The 19,644-nt window shown below is 34.9% G+C and overlaps 1 protein-coding gene across 1 annotated transcript in view; it reads right to left on the reverse strand.

Annotated features, from left to right (window-relative positions):
• Positions 1-19,644, reverse strand: part of TRDN (triadin) — a 306,741-nt gene that overhangs the window by 119,444 nt on the left and 167,653 nt on the right. The window contains exons 13-14 of the mRNA XM_053914068.2: positions 4,196-4,249; positions 2,190-2,219 (exon numbers count right to left, since the gene is read on the reverse strand). Of these exons, the coding sequence (XP_053770043.1) occupies positions 2,190-2,219; positions 4,196-4,249 (84 nt within the window). The remainder of the gene's footprint in view (positions 1-2,189; positions 2,220-4,195; positions 4,250-19,644) is intronic.

Consider the following 19,644-nt stretch of genomic DNA (forward strand, 5'->3'; position numbering starts at 1 on the left):
CTGAGAAGCTTATGTCTGTATTCTGCTCTGCCCTGCATAAGAGGAGATAGAGAAAGAGAAATAGAAACTCCTGGAATGTAAATCAAATGACCGCCTAGCGTAGGAGAACATTAAAACATTCTTCTATTATATTTTGAGAATAAACAATTATTGTAGGTAGCTTAGCTATTTTCTTAAATATAATCATGTAGCAATTATAAAAATCTTCCAAATAAGAGATGATATATGAAACATTTTGAAACTAATAATTTAATAATAATAATAGTAATGTTACTGATAATAAATAGTCAGGGGCATCTGTTTTATATATTTTGTAGCTGGCGGTGATCACTGGATCACATGACTCTTCATAAGCAAATCTTCCCAAGCTCTACCAAATACTGTATGTTGAACATGGAAAATTTCTCCAAGAAAATAAAGCATATATTAACAAAAAATCTTTTGTTGAGCAGAGCGATGAGAAATATATATATACACATATATGTATACATGAAATAGATAGATAGATACATAGATTAAAGCTATATAATTGCACTTTGACTATGGTTTTATAAACCAAAAAGTATTTTAATACTTCTTTGAATGTAAATGAATTTTAAAAAATGTCCAAATTACTGCTTTACCTAAATTAAATGGTAAATTGTTCTTTATCCCTAAGAAGAAGTGGTAGAGGAAAGATGAATATTTTTGAGGATTGATTGTCCAAAACTGTGACAGAAACTTACTACTTTTTTTATACTGTCCCTGTATACTCACCACAACATTCTTCATATAAATTATACAGTTTCCAAAATACACTGAAATATTTGCTATGTGTTTATGGGAGAATTAATACTGATTTCAGTCTCTTGATAATAAACACATTAATGTATCTGAGTTAACTTTATTATGATACTATGGTTTTGTTCCTTCTAAACAAATAATAATCAACTAAAATGTTTTTTCCTCTCATGTTTATTGACTGTTAGATCCATGTTTACCTGAAGCAGAATGTGACTCCCAAGCTATTATAATTATGCATAATCCTAAGGACACTTAACTATAAAATATAGCACTTGCTCTCTTATTTTTCTCAGGTTTTATAAAAACTAATCAGAACATAATTGTCAGTTTCAAAGTCAGAAGTGATTGCTTATCTGTACAAGTTATTTTTACTGAGAAAACAAGCCCAGATTAATAAACAGCAGTGGCAGCTGGAGAGCTCGTCTAAGCGCTCTCAGGGTGCATTAGGAACATGTGTCTACGCAGAATCCCAGTGGCTGAGATGCCCTCAACACTCCCATCGGCCTGACCGAAGAAAACCTGCACAGGCTTCTTCTTGATGATAGGCCCCAACTTCACTTGTTAGAACGTGTACTTTAAAAAGCTTGCATTATAAATTCTTTCTCTGTCCCTTTGATATATAAATCTTCTACAACCAGAAATATCTTTCTTAGACCTACGAGACAACCCTTTGAAATGTCATCATCAAAGGAGACAGCGCCCCTCTTTCCCAGTCGCTGTAAGAGGGTGAGAGACTTCAGCAAGCAACAGTGAGCAGACATAGGTGGCCTAATCACATTAGCTACCCACCTCCAACCCCGCTGACATCCTCTGGTACCTTTATATTAGCTCACTCCAGAGCTTAAAAACTCCCATTTTTGTTTCAGTTGAGTAAAATTCCATTTCTCCTATTGCAATAGACTTGACCCCTATCGCAGTAGGCTTTAGTAAGTCTTCCTTGTTTATTTAATTCCATCTTTTTTTTTTTTTTGACAGCAGGGAATTTTTTGTTACATCAGGACACCTCTCAAAGGGCAGTGGTGTGCGGCGGATGGACTATGACTTGTGTGCAGCTTAACGAACAAAATAACATCAGTTGCTTTCAATGTCAGAGTTGTAAGTAATTGATAAAGGAAAATGGGTGTGTATTTCCATGTTTTTGAACTTTGATAAAATTTTGAGAGGTTTTGTTACGCCTTCTACTATAACTTGAGAAAGACTAGATTAAAATTAGTTTTAAAGAATAGTTCACTCTGTATGTGAGGTGAGGTAGAAAAATCCCATTTTTGCATTTTTGCAAAAATATATGTATCTAATAGATCCAGTCATCCAAAGGAAATACAGACGAGGTGGCAGTCAAAACCTAACTCTGAATATTGTCAAACTGTTCACACAAAAGACATAGTGGAATTTTGCATAAAACATACCTTCCTTCTTTTCATCTTTTTTAGCTGCTGCTGAAATAAGGATAAGAAGTTGTGTTAAAACATATTAAATGACCATTTCTCAGAATTCTTCTGGGAATAAAAGAATGTTATTACATGTATTCATAAATTCACTGGATATCTATGTACAAATTGATCTATCCAAATCTGAAATAAAAGAATGACCTAAAAATGTTATTCCATAAAAAGGATTTTTAATTGAGATATAAACAAAAAGAAAGAAATGAATAAAAATGTTGTTAACATCAATAAGAAGTCAGAAGTCAAATTAATAAGGATCTGTTTAGCCCTAACTCTTCCCTGTACATTGCTTAATCAATACTTTCATCTAACTTCCTTATAAAAGGGTATTTCTAACAAGCTTTTGCAATTCTAGGTTACTATTCATTCAACAATAAATCCTTTATTCTGGAAGAATGAGTTCTCAACTGCTTTGTCCAATGTAGTTGGAATATAAAAGGGAAGAGCCTATGACCCAAACTCAAATTTGAAAGCACTTTCCAGGTTATCTCTTCAGTTCTCTCCCCCTGAGCTCCTCTGTTATGAGGCTGAAGTAACAATTCCTGACTCAAGTCATAGTTCCATTTCCACAGTGACCTCAGGAGCCTCGGTCAAAACAGGTGATATGTATCTTTACAAGGACCTATATACCTTTATTGTAATGATTCCTTGAACTAGTAGTCACTTGCTTAAGTAAGTCTCTCTGAGCTGAATTTTCATGAATATAAAACACAAAAGTGGTCATATAATTAGCCCTGACTTTCTACCTCCCATAATATTTGTTACATTCTCTATCAGAACTCTTCTAAAGAATCAGTTTTCTTGAACAACCTGATGATCAAAAGAAAATAAAAAACTTACATCATAGCTCTCAACCATTCTAGCATATACTGCTCATAAATAACATTGCTGAATCAAATGGCAATTAGCCAGCCCATTTTGCCAATATTTACCAGCATGATTTTGCAAGTAGTCGGGTCCAGGATGCAACCATGTCATATGCTAAGAAATCTGGTACAAGAGCTGTCTGCCCAGAAACAAATGTGCCATCACCTAAATGTATCTCCTTAATTGTTCACTATTGTATAATGGGGTATAGGATAGAAAATAAAGATTTTCTCCAGTAAATGTTTTCCTTTTTTTCCCTACGTGTGTTCTGTAAAGTTTCTACAGATGACAAAGGCAGAACATTTGTACACTTTCCTTATACTTCCATCACAATACTACTCATGGCTTGAGAAGAAAGGTCACACAAACTCACTGCATCCTATTCTCTTCAGCTGGGGACGATGGATTTAGAGTAGCTTTCTCAGAAATTGTGATTGCAGGTAATAGTTAAAAAATAACTTTATGGGAAAATTATTTTAAAAATAACACTTTTCCCAAACTGGTGACTTGAAGACTCAATATTTTCCTGAACTTCTCTTAAAAAACACCACTCTTGTACCCCCAAGATATTAGTAAATTATAAAATGGAATTTCTCAGATGTCTCATAAAAACTAGGGTGATTACTTTGTAATCATACCCAGAGACTGATTTTTCAGTATTGGTATATAGATAAAGTAATAGAAATTTAAAAACATTCTGACAGATTTTTCTAGTATGACACAATATTAGCAGGTTTAACTGAAAACACCAAAATTTTTGTATGTTATTTGTATATTTCTGTATATCATTTGTCTATCCATCCATCAATCAATCTATGGTTTATTTTCGAAGTTATAAGTAAAAGCTCAATGCCTGAAACTAGGAATCAAGATACTAATTCTAGGGTCCTTCAGTGGTTCCTCCGCAAATTTGGCATTCGTCTTAGTCATGCTTGCTCCAATTACGGAATACTTGAAATGTGTATCTTCACGCAACAATGCCATGTTTTCTCTAACAGTCCAGCAGATGGTGCTATTCTGCAACAAACAGCTTTTGCTTTTGTCAATAAAGTGCTGTGTCAGTGGGAAAAAGAGAATTTTTTAAATGTTTCACTGCTTACCTTGTGCTGTAACTTTTGTAGTTCCTTGTTTGGTTTCAGGGGCTTTCCCTGGCTCTTATAAAAGGAAAAGATACATAAGTTAACATAAAGTACTGTCAGAAAAATATGCAACAAAATTTGTTTAAAAAGAAAAATTACAAAACCAAAATCAAATACCGAAAACACTCAACATTGTTAAGAACTGAACACAATTAATGGGGGGGGGGGCTGAGAATTAGGCTTACTGAGGCAAAAATAAAATGACTAAACCAAAGAAAAGCAGAACGTAAAATTTCCCCAACTGTTTTTGGTTCACTCTTAATGACAATGGAGCACTTTGCATTTGTTTAGCACCTAAATTTGAAAATCCTAAAATTCTTTGTGAATTATTTCTGTATGACCAGCCTTTTTAAATATATAGAATATTTCGACATAAAACGGCTCTTTGAAGGTTCCTGAATGACTAACATGAGAATAAAGCCCAGTACAACCAGTTTCCAGCTTTCGTCTTGGACTTGATACCTTTCCCTCCACTGCTGCGTGGCAGGGCGGGGCAGCATGGCAGGCAACTAAATGCATTGTGAGAGAATGAGCTAGTTTCATACATTTTAAATCTTTCTGCTCTCATCTTCATTTTCTTGTTTTTTTTCCTTGTTGAGAATTTTCTTTTTAAAGAAACAATACAGAAATAGTAGTTAATAAACACTTCAATGACAATTTAATTGGCATGAAAGATAAAAGGGGAAATAAAGATTTCAAAAAGCAATGGCTTATTTCATTTCATTGAGTAGTGGTCCCTGATTGTCTTTATTAAGTTTTCAATAATTGAATTATCACTTAACAATATGGGAAGGAAGATTTGGTCATTTGACTTAGGTATTGACCTTGACTCATTCATTCGTCACGTATTTATTTAGGTTCCACTATATGGATGTAGTAGCTAGGTATAAATGTGGTAGTTGACACACACATATGTTCAATCTTATTCAATTATCATAAAATGTTGATTTCAGTTAGTTTGATACAGGGTAGGGCAAAAGTAGGTTTACAGTTATTCATCTAGAAAAATATAATAATCAATAAATAATAATACAATAATAAACTCTGTGTTTTGCGTCTGACAAATATAAACCTACGTTTGCCAAGTCTTGTATGACAATTATAATTAAAGTTTAAAAATAACAAGATTTCTTCAGAATAACCTGGCAAAGAATCATAAGCACAGAGTCCATGTTTTTTTGGCCAAACAGAAGAGGTTCAATTTGGAATTTATTCTTCACTGCTTGTTGGTGAGAAAATTATTCATTAATGTCATTGTTATTTATTATGAAAATGCTAATTTTTATTGTCTTTTTATACAAAAAGTATTGTTTGCTTCACACATATCATTTTCATTATTACTCTACTTATTTGCCAAACAAAATATCATTTTCCAAAATTAAGCTCAGAACCCATTCTATCTATGATCTCTGTATTATTAGTCTTTATTCTTCTCTGGAAGAAAACTCCATGCCAATTATCATGCTAGTGCTACCTTTGTTACACCTAATAGATGGTCTCAATAATCTTAGTCAGAATTTACCTATAAATATTGAGTTCTTAACTAACATATTCCTATGTTGCTCTAACCCTATAAGTACAGGCTCGTATTTAGTAAGCACTTAATAAATAATTGGTGAATAAAAAGGTGGATGAAAAGATAAAAGGATAGAGCCAAAATATTACCAAAAGTGCCCTAAACTACTCAGATGTTTTACTCCTTAAGATCTCAACATATTAGAGAAATGTAGAGTAATGTTATTTTTTTAAAAAAGATTTTACAATTGAAATCAGTGAAGTGTCATAGGATTTTTACAGTTGCTTTTTTCCTCCTCTCTTCTCTTTTCTATTATGTTGTTTTAGATTAATTTTCCTAACTGACCCCTTTACACCTGAGATTCTGTTGGACCATCCAACACACACCGCTGTGAATTATGGAGAGCTTTCCTTAAGGTCTTACTTCTGCCATCAATCATTTGGTTTCTCCGTCAGCTGCTTTCACCCTCAGTGATCAGGATGCAGATCGTGCCCCCGACTGTTCAGGATTCCTTGTGCGGGCATCCTGACAGATGACAGATTGGTCATCTTCTCCGCAGAGTCACATCCTCCCTACCCTCGTCCTGTCTGTGTGACTGTGTGCACACCGAGTGGGCATGTTTTAAGGGCTCATACCCTGTGGACTTTTCTCTACTCTGCCTTAGTTCCCAGCCCTCTAAAAAAAAATCAGTCCACTAATGCACACTATACGTTAAAGACACTGTTCCAGTTAAAAGGTGTTCCTTTAAAGAGTTAGTTCTGCAGACAATGGCCACGTGCAAAGGGATGATTTTAAAGAAGCTAAATTTCAAGATCACAGGAGTAAAATTTCATTTGCCCCTCAAATTTTCCTATTCTCTAACTGATCTCAGCTTTTAAGTCAATATATATTAATGAACTATGACGTGAATGGCATTTCAGTAGAAATTAACAATTTAAAACCAAATGCTTTTCAACAAGTCTGCCGGCTTTCAGTCCACCCAACAAAAATACTGACTCCAAATCTATTGAGCATACATACAGAGGTGATCAGATATAACGTGTGTGTGTGTGTTGGCATTTCAGTTTTAAAAACCGCATGACTTTAAGGAGGGAGTCAGCCCTGAGACCAGAAATGTGCAACATTAGAAAGGCCACACCCAAAACTGCGTAAGAGTGAAAACACATTAGATCCATAGAGACAGGGTGAAAAGGTCAAGAGATTAAGAACTTCAAACTGATATTCACGAAAGAGTCCTGGGGATGTCAAATACAATTATAATAACTATGTACAAAGCCAGGTGGCTCCTTGAAATATCAGACAAAACACTTTGTAAAATATGTGTATGATTGTCTAATCACTACGCCGTACACCTGAAGCTAATACAAAATAGTATCAATTGTAAACTATAATTGAAAAATAAAAATGAAAAATAATCCACAGAAGTAAATTTTATTATAAGTATTTTTCTACAGCCTTTTGATTACTGCCAACTGCAAAAGAAACTAAATTTTTATTAAAGAAAGTTTCAAACACATATAAAATTAAAGAAGAAAGTATAATGAGCTCAACACTTAATTCAACAAGTATCAAGGAATGGCTTGTTTTATTTTCTCTGTATTACTCACTACCTACACCACCCATACCCCAAATAAAAAGTTTATTACATCAAATGATGGTTTATCTTTTTCCAAGTTTTCACTTGGTAATTTTAGTTATATTTTTAAATAAAATAATGATTTCAATAAAAACACAGGATGATAAATTCAACAAAAATTATGATAATTCTGAAATTGATAAATAATAATTTGGACTGTCAAATTAGAAACAGGATAGACCTAGAATAAAATGTTAGCATAATTTTCTTGGGAATGCTTTAGTAGGAAATTATTGGAGAAGTTAGTATTCTCAGGCTCTTGAAACGTGTTGTATTTATATAAACAAATTGTCATGAATCAGATAAACCAAATGGTTTAGTCTCTTCTGATTTCATAGGCATGGAACAGTCTCATTTATGAGATTGAATCTGCAAATATTTCATTGAGGAATTGATTTTTGCATACAGCTTTAAATATTCATTTAATATCATGAACTTTTCATCCATAGAACTCTGTTTATACTTTTCATGTGAAATCTAAACTGATTGAATTTTCAAATGTATATTTTTATAACATCAACAGCAATTGGACTGCCACACTGTAAGTACAGTATTGGACTCTGACTAATGAAAAACAGATGAAGAATAATGGTATTGTTGAGAATCATATTTACATTTTAAATATTTTCTAAGCAATTCCTCAGTCCCTTGTCCCAAAGTAAATCACTGAATTTTCAATTTCTTTTATAAGCTGGGAAAGATTATTTTCTCTTTCAAAAGTAACAATGAACAATTCCTGAATTACATAAGTCTCTTCCCTTCTGCAAATAACAGCAAAATAAATAAGAAAGATACACTCCTAGCTGAAGGAAAGTGTCTGCCCCTTAGAGAGAAAAATTGACAGGTATGTGAATGAACACCAGCAGGCGGTAAAGACGGTGATGGGTTCTGATGAAAACTGGTTATTTCACAATACCCAGCCCACTGGACTCGGCGGTAAAGATTTCTATTTCAATGTGTGATCATATTCTAATTATTTACTTATGCTACTATAACTTCCATTAATCTATAAACTCCCTGAGATGATTGACTGTTATTTATTCAACTTCATAACACTACTCTAGCAAAATGCTGGGAAATTCTCTGTAATAAACATATAGGGAATTTATTTCATAAAACACCTAATTATAAAAGTGATTAAAAATCCAATTAAACAGTTTGAAATGAGACAATAAATTTAGGAATCTCTCTCTCCCCCTCCCCCCACTCCCTTCCCTTCTTTCTTTCTTTCCTTCCTTCCTTCTCAGCTAAGGATATGCTTATTGGTTTAAGAGAGAGGGGAAGGGAGGGAGAGAGAGAAACATCACTGAACTGCAGCCTAGGCTTGTGCCCTGACTGGAAGCCAAACAAACCTATGACCTGGTTTATGGGAGGATGTTCCAAACAACTAAGCCACACCAGGCAAGTCAGGAATTTGTTTCATTTCAAGCCCTCCTTTTCTCTTTGATCACTGATTATGTATTTATTATGCAGAGTTTCAATTTTAAATTTCTGAACTTGATTTTCATTAGAATACCCTGTGACCCTGATTGCATTTGGGAATTTTAAAGAATTTCACTATTTCAAACAAGTTTCCAACCAATTTGTGTGAAGTAGGAAATATAGGGATTCTATTTAAGGATGTGATATGACGATACATTTTTAGAACTGATATTATGAATGAATCTATTTTCCTTCATTTTCCCAATAAGAAAACAAAAACATTTTTATAAGCCATCTCTTACTAAATCAGCAGTAGTCCAAGACATTTAGTCTGTTCTTAGGTCAGAAAATTAAATACAGAAAAGTTGAATGACTTCACAAACTATCACAGAAATTAATATTTATTGGTTCAGCAACTAAACTTTGAGCCAGCCGTAGAAAACCTTCTTGATCCCTTAAAATGTATAGAAACTTGCAATTGAATGAGCTGTTAAATCAGGACCTAAATTATTGTTTTCTAGTCTTACAAAGTCCTATATTGTTTTCAGATGTAGATACTCCCAAAATAGAGAAAGGTTAACATTTAAGCTAAAAATTACTATGTGCTGAAAAGCTCTTAAGCTAAGCCTCTTGTACTTGTATCTCCAGGACAGCACACCTCAGGGGCATTGCTTCCTTTCAGTATGATAATTACCCCATTGAGATGAAATTAATCATGAAGCAGCCTTGGGCCATCCTGTCTGACCAAGGGGACTGAAGCTTGAAAGGAGGGCCTATTTGCTGCTAGATATGCAAATTGCCTAAGGTGCACAATGCAGAAATATGAATAATTTATCAAAATAATCTGTTATTGCTAGAGGTTAAAAATGTAAATAAACTAGCAGCATCATTTACTATAGGTAGCATGATTTAGCTAGAGGTTTTTCCCCACAAAATCTCCATCCCTTAATGTATTTTGTTTCAGAATTTAAGTAGCCTTTAATTTAATTAATATCTTAACATCACAGTGTTTAATTCAGAAGAAAAAATGATTATTTCATGTTTGTTAAAATAGTCCCTTGATTTTGTCTTAATTCTTAATAACATAGACTATCATTTCCATTGAAACTATTCTAAGGATTTCTTAATTTGAAAAAAATAATGTTGGTGTTTTAATTAAATCTGAGTTATATCCCACAGTCTCTATACATGGAATCAACTTTTTAAATATTATTCAGAGAGAATTAAGCATAATAAAAAAAAACCCTGGGAAACATCAGTGAAAATATTCACAATTTCAGTAATGTGCATTTTCCTTTCACATCATCTAGCTGTCTGGATAGAATGTGTAAGAATGACAGGTTTCTTAAGCATTTAACAATTTAGAATTTAGAGTCAAAAGCCAAAGTATGAATTTATTTAAATGATTAAAAGAAGGAAACTTTATTTAATAAAAAGGAAAGTTATGAATGAAACACAAATCATTTGAATTTTCACTCTAAAAAATATCTGACCTGTAAAGGAGAGGACTGATTCCATTTAAATTGAGCAAAAGCCTCTAACCATATGGCTAATAAAACCATGAAATGCAATGCCATGGGAAGGTAGGCGGTCCCTTCCCTGGGGAAGCCAGATGGGTCCTTAAAGGTACATACTTACTTTAAACAAAGAGGGAGCCCACACTGATCACTTCAGGTCCCTTTCTACCTTCTATAGCCTCTTCCTAAAATCAGTGACTATGAGCACAGATAAGAGTACTGGAAAATTTACCTATCTTATGTTTTGATGGCAAATTTCTTGATTATTTATTTGTGTACTATTGTGGCTTATGTTGTTAGTCCTTCGTTAGCATAAAATAATCATTCCCTTTTATTTGATAATCTTTTTAAAGCAAGCCTTCTGACCACCGAACTAGCCTGATTCTCATAGAAGTATATAATTCTTAAAAGCAATTAGGACTCAGGTAGAAAAATGACTGTTTTTATGAAATATATGTTATAATTTGAAAAAATTACTGACTTCCCTATATGGGTGATTTATTTCCTTAGTCAGGATTGACCTGGGCTCTTTAAGCAAAAATTAAAGAAGATTTTTAGAATCAAAAATTATTTGAGAAAATGAGTTATTTCTTAATAAGAAAACAGGATCTGACTATTCACCAATATTTTCCAGTTAAAATTTCAGTCTTAAACATGGAGGTACTGTTGGTAGGTCCCTTAACTCCAATTTATACACAGGATTGGGAATGGTTTCCTCATTAATTGTGGGACAGCATCGCAATCTAAATTCAGCCCTTAAAAAGACACCAGCCCTATCGTTCTAACAGTTAGTATGCTGTCAGTGAATGTTACCATTCTGTTTTTTACTTTTCTAGACAATAAGAAACAAACACACTCTTTTTAGCTCATTACCCAATTTGAAAATGTTATAAACAAACCGAATTACAAGTGTAAATGTAGCCTTATGAAAATAGAAAACAATAAGAATAGTGGAAGGAAAAACTGAGAACAAAGACTAGCTTATACTTATTTGTATTCTCAATCTCTAACACAGTTCTTGGCACTGAGAAGGCAGCCAGTAAATGTTTTTGTATGAATAAATAAATAATGATTATGAGACAAGGTGTTTGAAAAATCACAGTTATATTCTTGAAAAGTCTAAACCAAACAGGTAGCAAGCCTCATAAAATTGCTCAGACTCACAAGTCCTTTTTGCTCGGTGGTGAGGCAGGTGTCAATCAGAAGATGATACAATCCATTGCAAAGAGAATCTAAATTTCTTATAAAAATGGTAACATTTATAAAAATGTAGATTTATTACAGTGGTAAGTTGGAATGATTTCTAAACAGAAAGAACCCTAAAATGAGAGTCTTAAATCAAGCCATCAGAAAGAATTCAGAGGTTTATTTTTTAGCAAACACTTTCTGCTAAACGTTCCCCTGTAGTTGGACAGACAGTTTAGGGAATGAACAGCATCCAATTTGATTTATGTAAATGAACACATTCAAGTAATTACTGAGGTTCATCACTCATTCTTTTTTCTGTGTTCATTGCATGTGTGCTAACTGGAAATAAGACATCACCACCCATACTCTGGTTAGGAAAAAGGCTAAGTAAAGGTTATAGTAATCTGAGTTGTAGATATTGGCAATTTTTAAGGAGGCAGGCTATAGATAAGACTTGAAGGAGAGATAGAGTATAGAGCCACAAAAGGGCAAGGGAAAGGAAACTGCAATGCGAGTGAATGATTAAGCATTCCCACGGGATTATGCTTTAGACTGGCTAGGGCAGGAGAGTCTCATTGATGCTAATGCGAAATAAAAATAAAACTTAAAAACTTAAAGAAAAATAAATTATGGTCAAAATAATTAACCTTGAAATATGATCAAATGGAATGTGCTTTTTCTTAGCACACTGAGAGCCATTGCATTTTTGAGCAGGAAGTTACACCCCACTGTTTTGGAGAGAGAAAACTTTTCATGATTACCAGGAGAAAAGGTTTATCCTGGTAGCACAGAAGCCAGGTAAATTGTCACTAAATTACTCCAGTTGTAAGATGGTAATATCTTAGAGTTGGCAAGTGTGCATGGAAATGAAAAGAAAATAATAAGTCAGACATTTAAAAGAAGATATTAATAGAATTTTTAGATTTGTGTTACATGTACAGAGGAGGAAGAAAGTGTTTGTTCAAATAAGATAGGGTTTGGACCTGATAAACAAATTGGTTTTAATATAATTTAATGAAAGTTCAGAATACACGTTGAGTTTAAGACAATGGTGGAACTTCAAGTAAAAATGTTGAGTAGACACTGGGAAAAAATATGGGCCCTGGAGGGGTGTGAAGATTCTAAAGTCATCCACATGGAGGTACAAATGAAAATTATGAGAGTGAGAGTGAACTTATTTTTCCAAGGGACACTTAGAAGGCCTCAAGTTGGCAACCTACTGAGAAAAATATTTGTTAGTAGATAGAAGGACAACCCAAATAATGTTTGTTTCAACAAGGTCAAGAAAAGAGGACCCTTAAAAGGGCAGAGAATAAACCTCAGAATTAAATAAAAAGAGAATTTGTTTTGATATCTAGAGTGTCCCTGGCAATATCCGTGAACATAATTTGAGAACTGGGATGCAAATAGAAGGAAGTCTACTGTTTTGTGCCTGTCACAACCTATGGACAACCAAGATTGTGGTAGGGCTTGCCCTTGTGGTTCTTTTTATGACTGCAATATATTCTCAGCAGTAATCAACGGGAAACTTTGAAAAGAAAAAGGGTTTATTACTTACAAGTCCTGGAAATTACACGGCAGACCCGGAGCAACATCTCGTGGTTAGAGGTAGGGGGAGGGGAGGGGAGAGTGAGACTGACAGAGAGAAAGAACAAGCAAAGAGCTCAGGCCTGGGTTCTGCTTTTACTGGAGTAGAGGGTGGAGCCTAGGGTTTAGCAAGCTTGCTCTTTGTTTCTAAATTTAAAACACAAGACCGGGCCTTTAAAGCAAGGGAAGAGAAAAAAAAAAAACACACAAAAAACAAGGGCCCAGTACTGAAATAAAGCAAGATCTCTAAAACAAAAGAGCTGGGGGTGGGGTTTAGGAAGGGGACAAGGTCTGCCTCTTTACCTAATCCTGTGGCTGGTAATGTGTGTATTCAAGATAGCCATATTTGAAGTGAATGCCTCTTTCAAGTAGATACCTTGGCATTCAAAACTTAAATCAGCTATTTGTATTATAAAAAATAAAACTGTGAGGGCTTACATGTACTGCATTTATATTTAGGGGCTTAAGGCAAGTGGTGACCAAATCAAGGTAGAGAGGGTATGCCACTTATTTGACAGGTGTGGCAGGGGCACTAGAAACAAAGAGAATACAGAGTGGCTTGAAGGTAGCAGGAGGGTTACCAAAGCTTTTTTTCAAGAGAGGTGACTCAAGTTTTGTTTGAAGAGAGTAGAGAAACAAATAATGGAGAGAAAAATATTGAACTGTCTGGGAAGTGTGATGGCAAATAAGATAACAAGATCCCACAGTGTGTGAGAAGGAACAGTAAAAAAGCACAGATGGAGGCATTTGCCTGGAAAGAAAAGGCATAGCTTCCTTCTGGACATCAAAGGGACCCTATTGAAATGTCAAGAATGCACAACTATTTCCTGTACTGACGGTACTGTGATCAATGATGACACAATATTCAGAGCACAAGGAAGAGGCCCAAATTCAAAATACATTTACTTTAATTGAAAGTTGAATTTTATCACAAAAGGAAAATGGTGACAGTTGGGAAAAGAAATAAACACCAAAAGATTAGAGAGAAGAATTTTAAAAATATAGGTAATATAAGAATAAAATAGTAATATAGAAATGACAGTAGAGGGGGAAATGGGGAAATACATTTAATATTCAAATTATTATAGAAATGTCAGCTTCTCTAATGCATAAGGTTGTTGCTAAAGATGTGAGTGTTCTAATATATAAAGGTTATAGAGCAATTTTTCTTTCTCGAACTAAAGAGGACCATTTGGCGAACAGTTAATAGATCTTTAACAAAGACAGACAAGGAGTATTTGATTATTTTCTTCTTTTTGATATCAAGGCCTCACTCTTCTTGGGCTTTTATCAATATACATGAAGAATAAAATGTTTGAATGGTCTAAAGATAGTCTATTCAATAAATGGTTTTAGGATAATTGGGCAGATACCTGCAGAAAAATGAAACTAGACCAACTTCTTACACCACACACAAGAATAAAATCAAAATGGATCAAAGACTTAAATGTTAGACCTGAAACCATTAAAATCCTAGGAGAACACATAGGCAGCAAACTCTCAGACATTTCTTTTGGCAATTTTTTTTTTATCGGATATATCTCCTCAGTCAAGGGAAACAAAAGAAAAAAGAAACAAATGGGACTACATCAAATTAAAAGTGTTTGTACAGTAAAGGAAACCATCAACAAAATGAAAAGACAACCCACAGAATGGGAGAACATATTTGCTGGTATATCTGATAAGGGGTTAATATCCAAAATTTACAAAGTACTTACAAAACTCAACACCAAAAAAACCAAACAACCCTATTTAAAAATGGACAAAGGACCTGAATAGACACTTCTCCAAATAGGACATACAGATGGCCAAAAGACACATGAAAATATGCTCAATGTCATTAATCATCAGAGAAATGCAAATTAAAACCATAATGAGATATCACCTCACACCTGTCAGAAAGGCTGTCATCAATAAATCAATAAACAACAAGTGCTGGTGAGGATGTGGAGAAAGGGCAACCCTTTTGCACTGTTGGTGGGAATGCAGATTGGTGCAGCCACGGTGGAAAGCAGTGTGGAGTTACCTCAAAAAATTAAAACTGTATCTACCTTTTGACCCAGAAATCCCACTTCTGGGGATACATCTGAAGGAGCCCAAAATACTAATTCAAAAAAACATAAGCACCCCTATGTTCATTGTGGCATTATTTGCAATCGCCAAGATATGGAAGCAGCCCAAGTGTCCATCAATACATGAGTGGATAAAACAACTATGGGACTTGTACACGAGAATATTACTCCACCATAAAAAAGAAGAAAAATCTCCCCTTTGTGACAACATGGGTGGACCTGGAGAACATCATGCTAAGTGAAATAAGCCAGTCAGAGAAAGACAAATACCATACGATCTCACTTATATGTAGAATCTAATGAGCAAACTGAACTAACAAGAAAAATGAGGACAGACTCAGAGAGGGAGAGCAGGATGACAGCTAGTGGAGGTGGGAAAGTTAGGAGGTGAAGGGACTGAGCAAAAAGGAAAGAGGACTCGTGGACATGGACAACAGTGTGGTGATTGCAGGGAGAGGATATAAGGGGACTAAAAGGGAATGGGAAAATACAGTAAAGATTACATCAAATACAAAAAAACAAAATTATTTTGAGATTCAAAAAAGGAAAAATGAAGACCCCTGAGCTAGACCAGACCACTGGGGGCTCCCCACTCCCTTCTCTGTGCTTGGAATGTGCTCACCATTTGCCTTTCCCACCCTAGCAACTGCCTAAGGACTCAGCCTTGAGATACAAATGTGATAAAACTAATTGGACTAAGTACATGACTGACCCCATTTGAGACCTCCATATAAACTTAAAAAAAAAAGATTTTAAAGATGGGGGAAGGGAGGGAGAAAGAGAGGAAGAGGGACATCAATGTGTGAGAGATATATCAATCAGTTGCCTCTCATGAGCCCTCAGCTGGGGACCTGGCCTGCAACCCAGCATGTGCCATGAGTGGCAATTGAACTGGCAAAGTTTTTGTTTGCAGGCTGGCGCTCAATCCACTGAGCCACACTAACCAGGGCCCACATAAACTTTTAAAATGTGGTGGGTGGGTACAGAGAACTAATTATCCTGCAGTTGCCTAAGACAAGACACATATGTGCATTCTTTTGCTTATTAAATCTGCCATATACCAATCTTCGAGTCTCTACCTTTCTCTTTGGCCTCTCTCTACCTTCCTCTGATGGAAATCTATTTCAAATTACACCAGGATTCTCCCTGGGTGTTTGTGACCAAACATATGCAATTAATTATTTTTGTCAACACAAACTGGTGATTTTATTTGATGTTTATTATCTCTGGGATGTAAGGGGAAATATGCATTACCCATTTAAGATGGAATATCACTGAATGACTGTCTTATAGGTAATGGTTCGTATTTGTCCTTAACTTAGAACTTGATGAACTATTCTTCAGCACAAATTTGAGTCACAGCTTTAAGAGTTCAAAATTCTCTGTCAGTTCATGATCTAAATAAATAACATTGTTTCACAATGTCAGCTTTCCACTAAAGGTATTTCACTCCTTCATTCTCTCTTTTCCATCGATATTAAAGGAATTTATGTACACATCTTGGGAAGAGTCTCCAATGTTAGGTATGCAGATTTAAACTTAAATTGGTACTTAACAGGAAGACTGGAGGTTCTCTTAGCAAAATTACAAGGTGAGGTCATTGAGAATTGACATTGCTTCTGTAGACTACATTTTCACATATTGCAGCAAATGTATCCTTTTTCTTAGAGGGCCTTTCAATGAGCCATAATGGGTTCTTTAGCAGATGACCCCTCACTGTGAATATTCAAAATCCACACTTAACTGTACAAAAAGGGGAGCTAATATCCAATTACTAGAGCAATGTGCACAGAAGCATTTGAGAGTGAGGGAGTGAATGCTAATACATGGAAACAATTTCCCACATGCTTTGGTAAGAGACAAGGTGCTAGCTAGTCTTCTAACAAATGGGTTAAATGAAATTTGCTCTCAAGAGCTATAAAGCTTCCAACCCACCCCCAGCATCCCACAGATGATCTGAATTCCAAAGGACCAATTTGAAGGCAGTGGAAATTTTATAAATATGAACTATACATGTGAGTTCAAAAACCAGAAAAGAATTTGGACAGTCTATGTTACAAAAATTTACAAATGACTCTTCGTGGGACATAAAACATTTTTTGAGGACTTAAACATTAAGGACTTTAACCTCAAAAGCAAACAGAATGAGTTTTCATACCACATGACCAGGCTAAAGGAGGCCAAAAGTAAGACTACTGTAGAGATTACCATGTTACATCTGCAGACCAGATACTTAGCACATCATCATATATTTCTCCAGCAGGTTTGCACGCATAATAATAATGAAGCCCGTGAATAACAAGTCATATTTTATATTCTATAATAAAATGTAGAAAACTGGCATATCTACATCTTAGAGAAGTAACTTAATGAATTATTTTGCAACCCACATATATAAATTAAATTTCATAATTTATAGGTGCAGAAGTAGTCATTCATACTTCTTCTTGCAATTTACATGGTGAAATATATTTTAAGGGTAATATATTTTAATAAAAATAATTTTACAAGTAATTTACCATACTTTAAAGTAGGTTCCATAGAATATTAGTCCTGAAATATGTTCTTCACCAAAGAGTTCAAGGTTTGAAGAGCTCTGCGAAGCACTATATATAAAATAGTATTTTTCTAGGATTTTACAATGACTTAACATAATCAGACTAAAATTGAATTGTGAGAAAACTGGTTGAAGGTAACTCATTGTTTTCTAAATATACTTGACAATGAAGTTATTATTTAATATAACACCCACTAATAAGAAACATACATTGGGTGGTGATGTTATTCTGGGAATGAAAATGATAAACATTTCTTGCTTTTTTTCTAACAGTAATTACAATAATACTATAGAGTCACTTAATTATTCATTTAATGATTATGTATTGAATACCTATAGCTCCCTGTACTTGTGTAGAAAGTTTACAGTTTACAAGGCTCTCTAATATATAATCTTTAATTCGGCCAATAAGATGGATAGTAGTCAGCAATTCAGTTTTAACAGAGCCTCTAAAGCAATGTGTATTGGGGAAAAGAACATGTATATAGTACTCAAAAAGGTTAAGCTTTGCTTCCCAGCTTTGCCACTTACTATTGTACTATTGAGCATGCTTAGGCTCACAAAGGCTCGAATTGCTGTGTGGATTAAATGAAGTGACACGTGTAAAGCACCAAGCAGAATACGTTGAGCCTAATAGGCACTTGCAAATGTATGCTTTCTTCCTAGTCACGTCTGAATGTCAGCGAAGAAGCAAATTATTCTAGTTATGGATAGCATTTATTAATTCACCTTAATTGGAACAGAGGCATAATATTCAGTTTACTTTGTACCTAGTTCTGTCAATTAAAACAGAGAAATAATTTGAAAAAAAAAACCCAAACAAACTCAGATCTGGTGAGAAACAATGAAATACCCTGTACTGTGTTACGTTCCATTATATGGGATGAACGCTTTATAATGAGAACTCACGTAACAGAACAGGTATCTATCCAGATGGGGCAGGGACAGATGACATTTTTATGGAAATAATGACTTGATACTTTACTACAAATAAAAGTTATTTGAAAAAGCAGGGATGAAGAGGGGAGGATAAATGTTCAAACAGTGAAAGAAGCCTCTGAAAGAACAGAAGTGCAGTAGAGAATGGGTGACGACTGGATAGAATTTTGTGTGGGAAGCAATTGATCAAGAGATACAGCTAGAGACCAATCAGGAAAGGTATTGAAACCCTCACATTCAGAATCCATCCTAAGGACAAAGTAAAGCTCCAGCAGATTTAAGTGGAGAGTGAAATAATCAGATATTCATCCATGAAACCATGGGGTACGAAGTATGAGGAGTGAATTATGGATTGTGGAGGACCAGCTAAGGGTCCAACAGTGTTTCAGAGTCGCAGTGATGGTGGCCTTGTAACCCACCCCACCACCATTCTTTTAACATGGTTTCTGTAAATGGAGACCTGTTAACTAATCTATAACTGCCGCTAAACTGCCCCATAGAATTTGCTTAAGAATTCGATGAACTAACTTCGAAAAGAAGTAGACTCTAACCTCTAGACATTCTGGCTTCGAGAGATTTGCTAACTTCCAAGCATAAAAAACAGCATGACACAAACTGGACCATCTCTGGACCAGCTATCTGAACAGACTGCGCTGACTTGCGCACACTCTCCTCAGTGAAGAACTCTCAACCCCCTCCTTCTGATCTGGTTATCTTTTGTTCCGTTTTTTTTTCTTTTTTCCCTTTTTTCTTCCCTCCTTATAAAAACACCTGCCCATGTCCAATTTTTAAGATGGTCTTTGCAACATCAGTTGGCCATCTTCTCAGGCTGCCGGCTCTTAAATAAACCTTCTTTTCTTTCACCAGCCCTTGTATCTCTATTAGTAGCTTTTGAATGGCAGGCAGTTGAACTTGGGTTCAGTATCAGCCTGAACTACATGGATTGTGGAGACCAAGAGCAGTGAACAGGGGTGAG

This window comes from Desmodus rotundus, chromosome 11 (assembly GCF_022682495.2).
Source record: "Desmodus rotundus isolate HL8 chromosome 11, HLdesRot8A.1, whole genome shotgun sequence".
NCBI classification, from domain to species: Eukaryota; Metazoa; Chordata; class Mammalia; order Chiroptera; family Phyllostomidae; genus Desmodus; species Desmodus rotundus.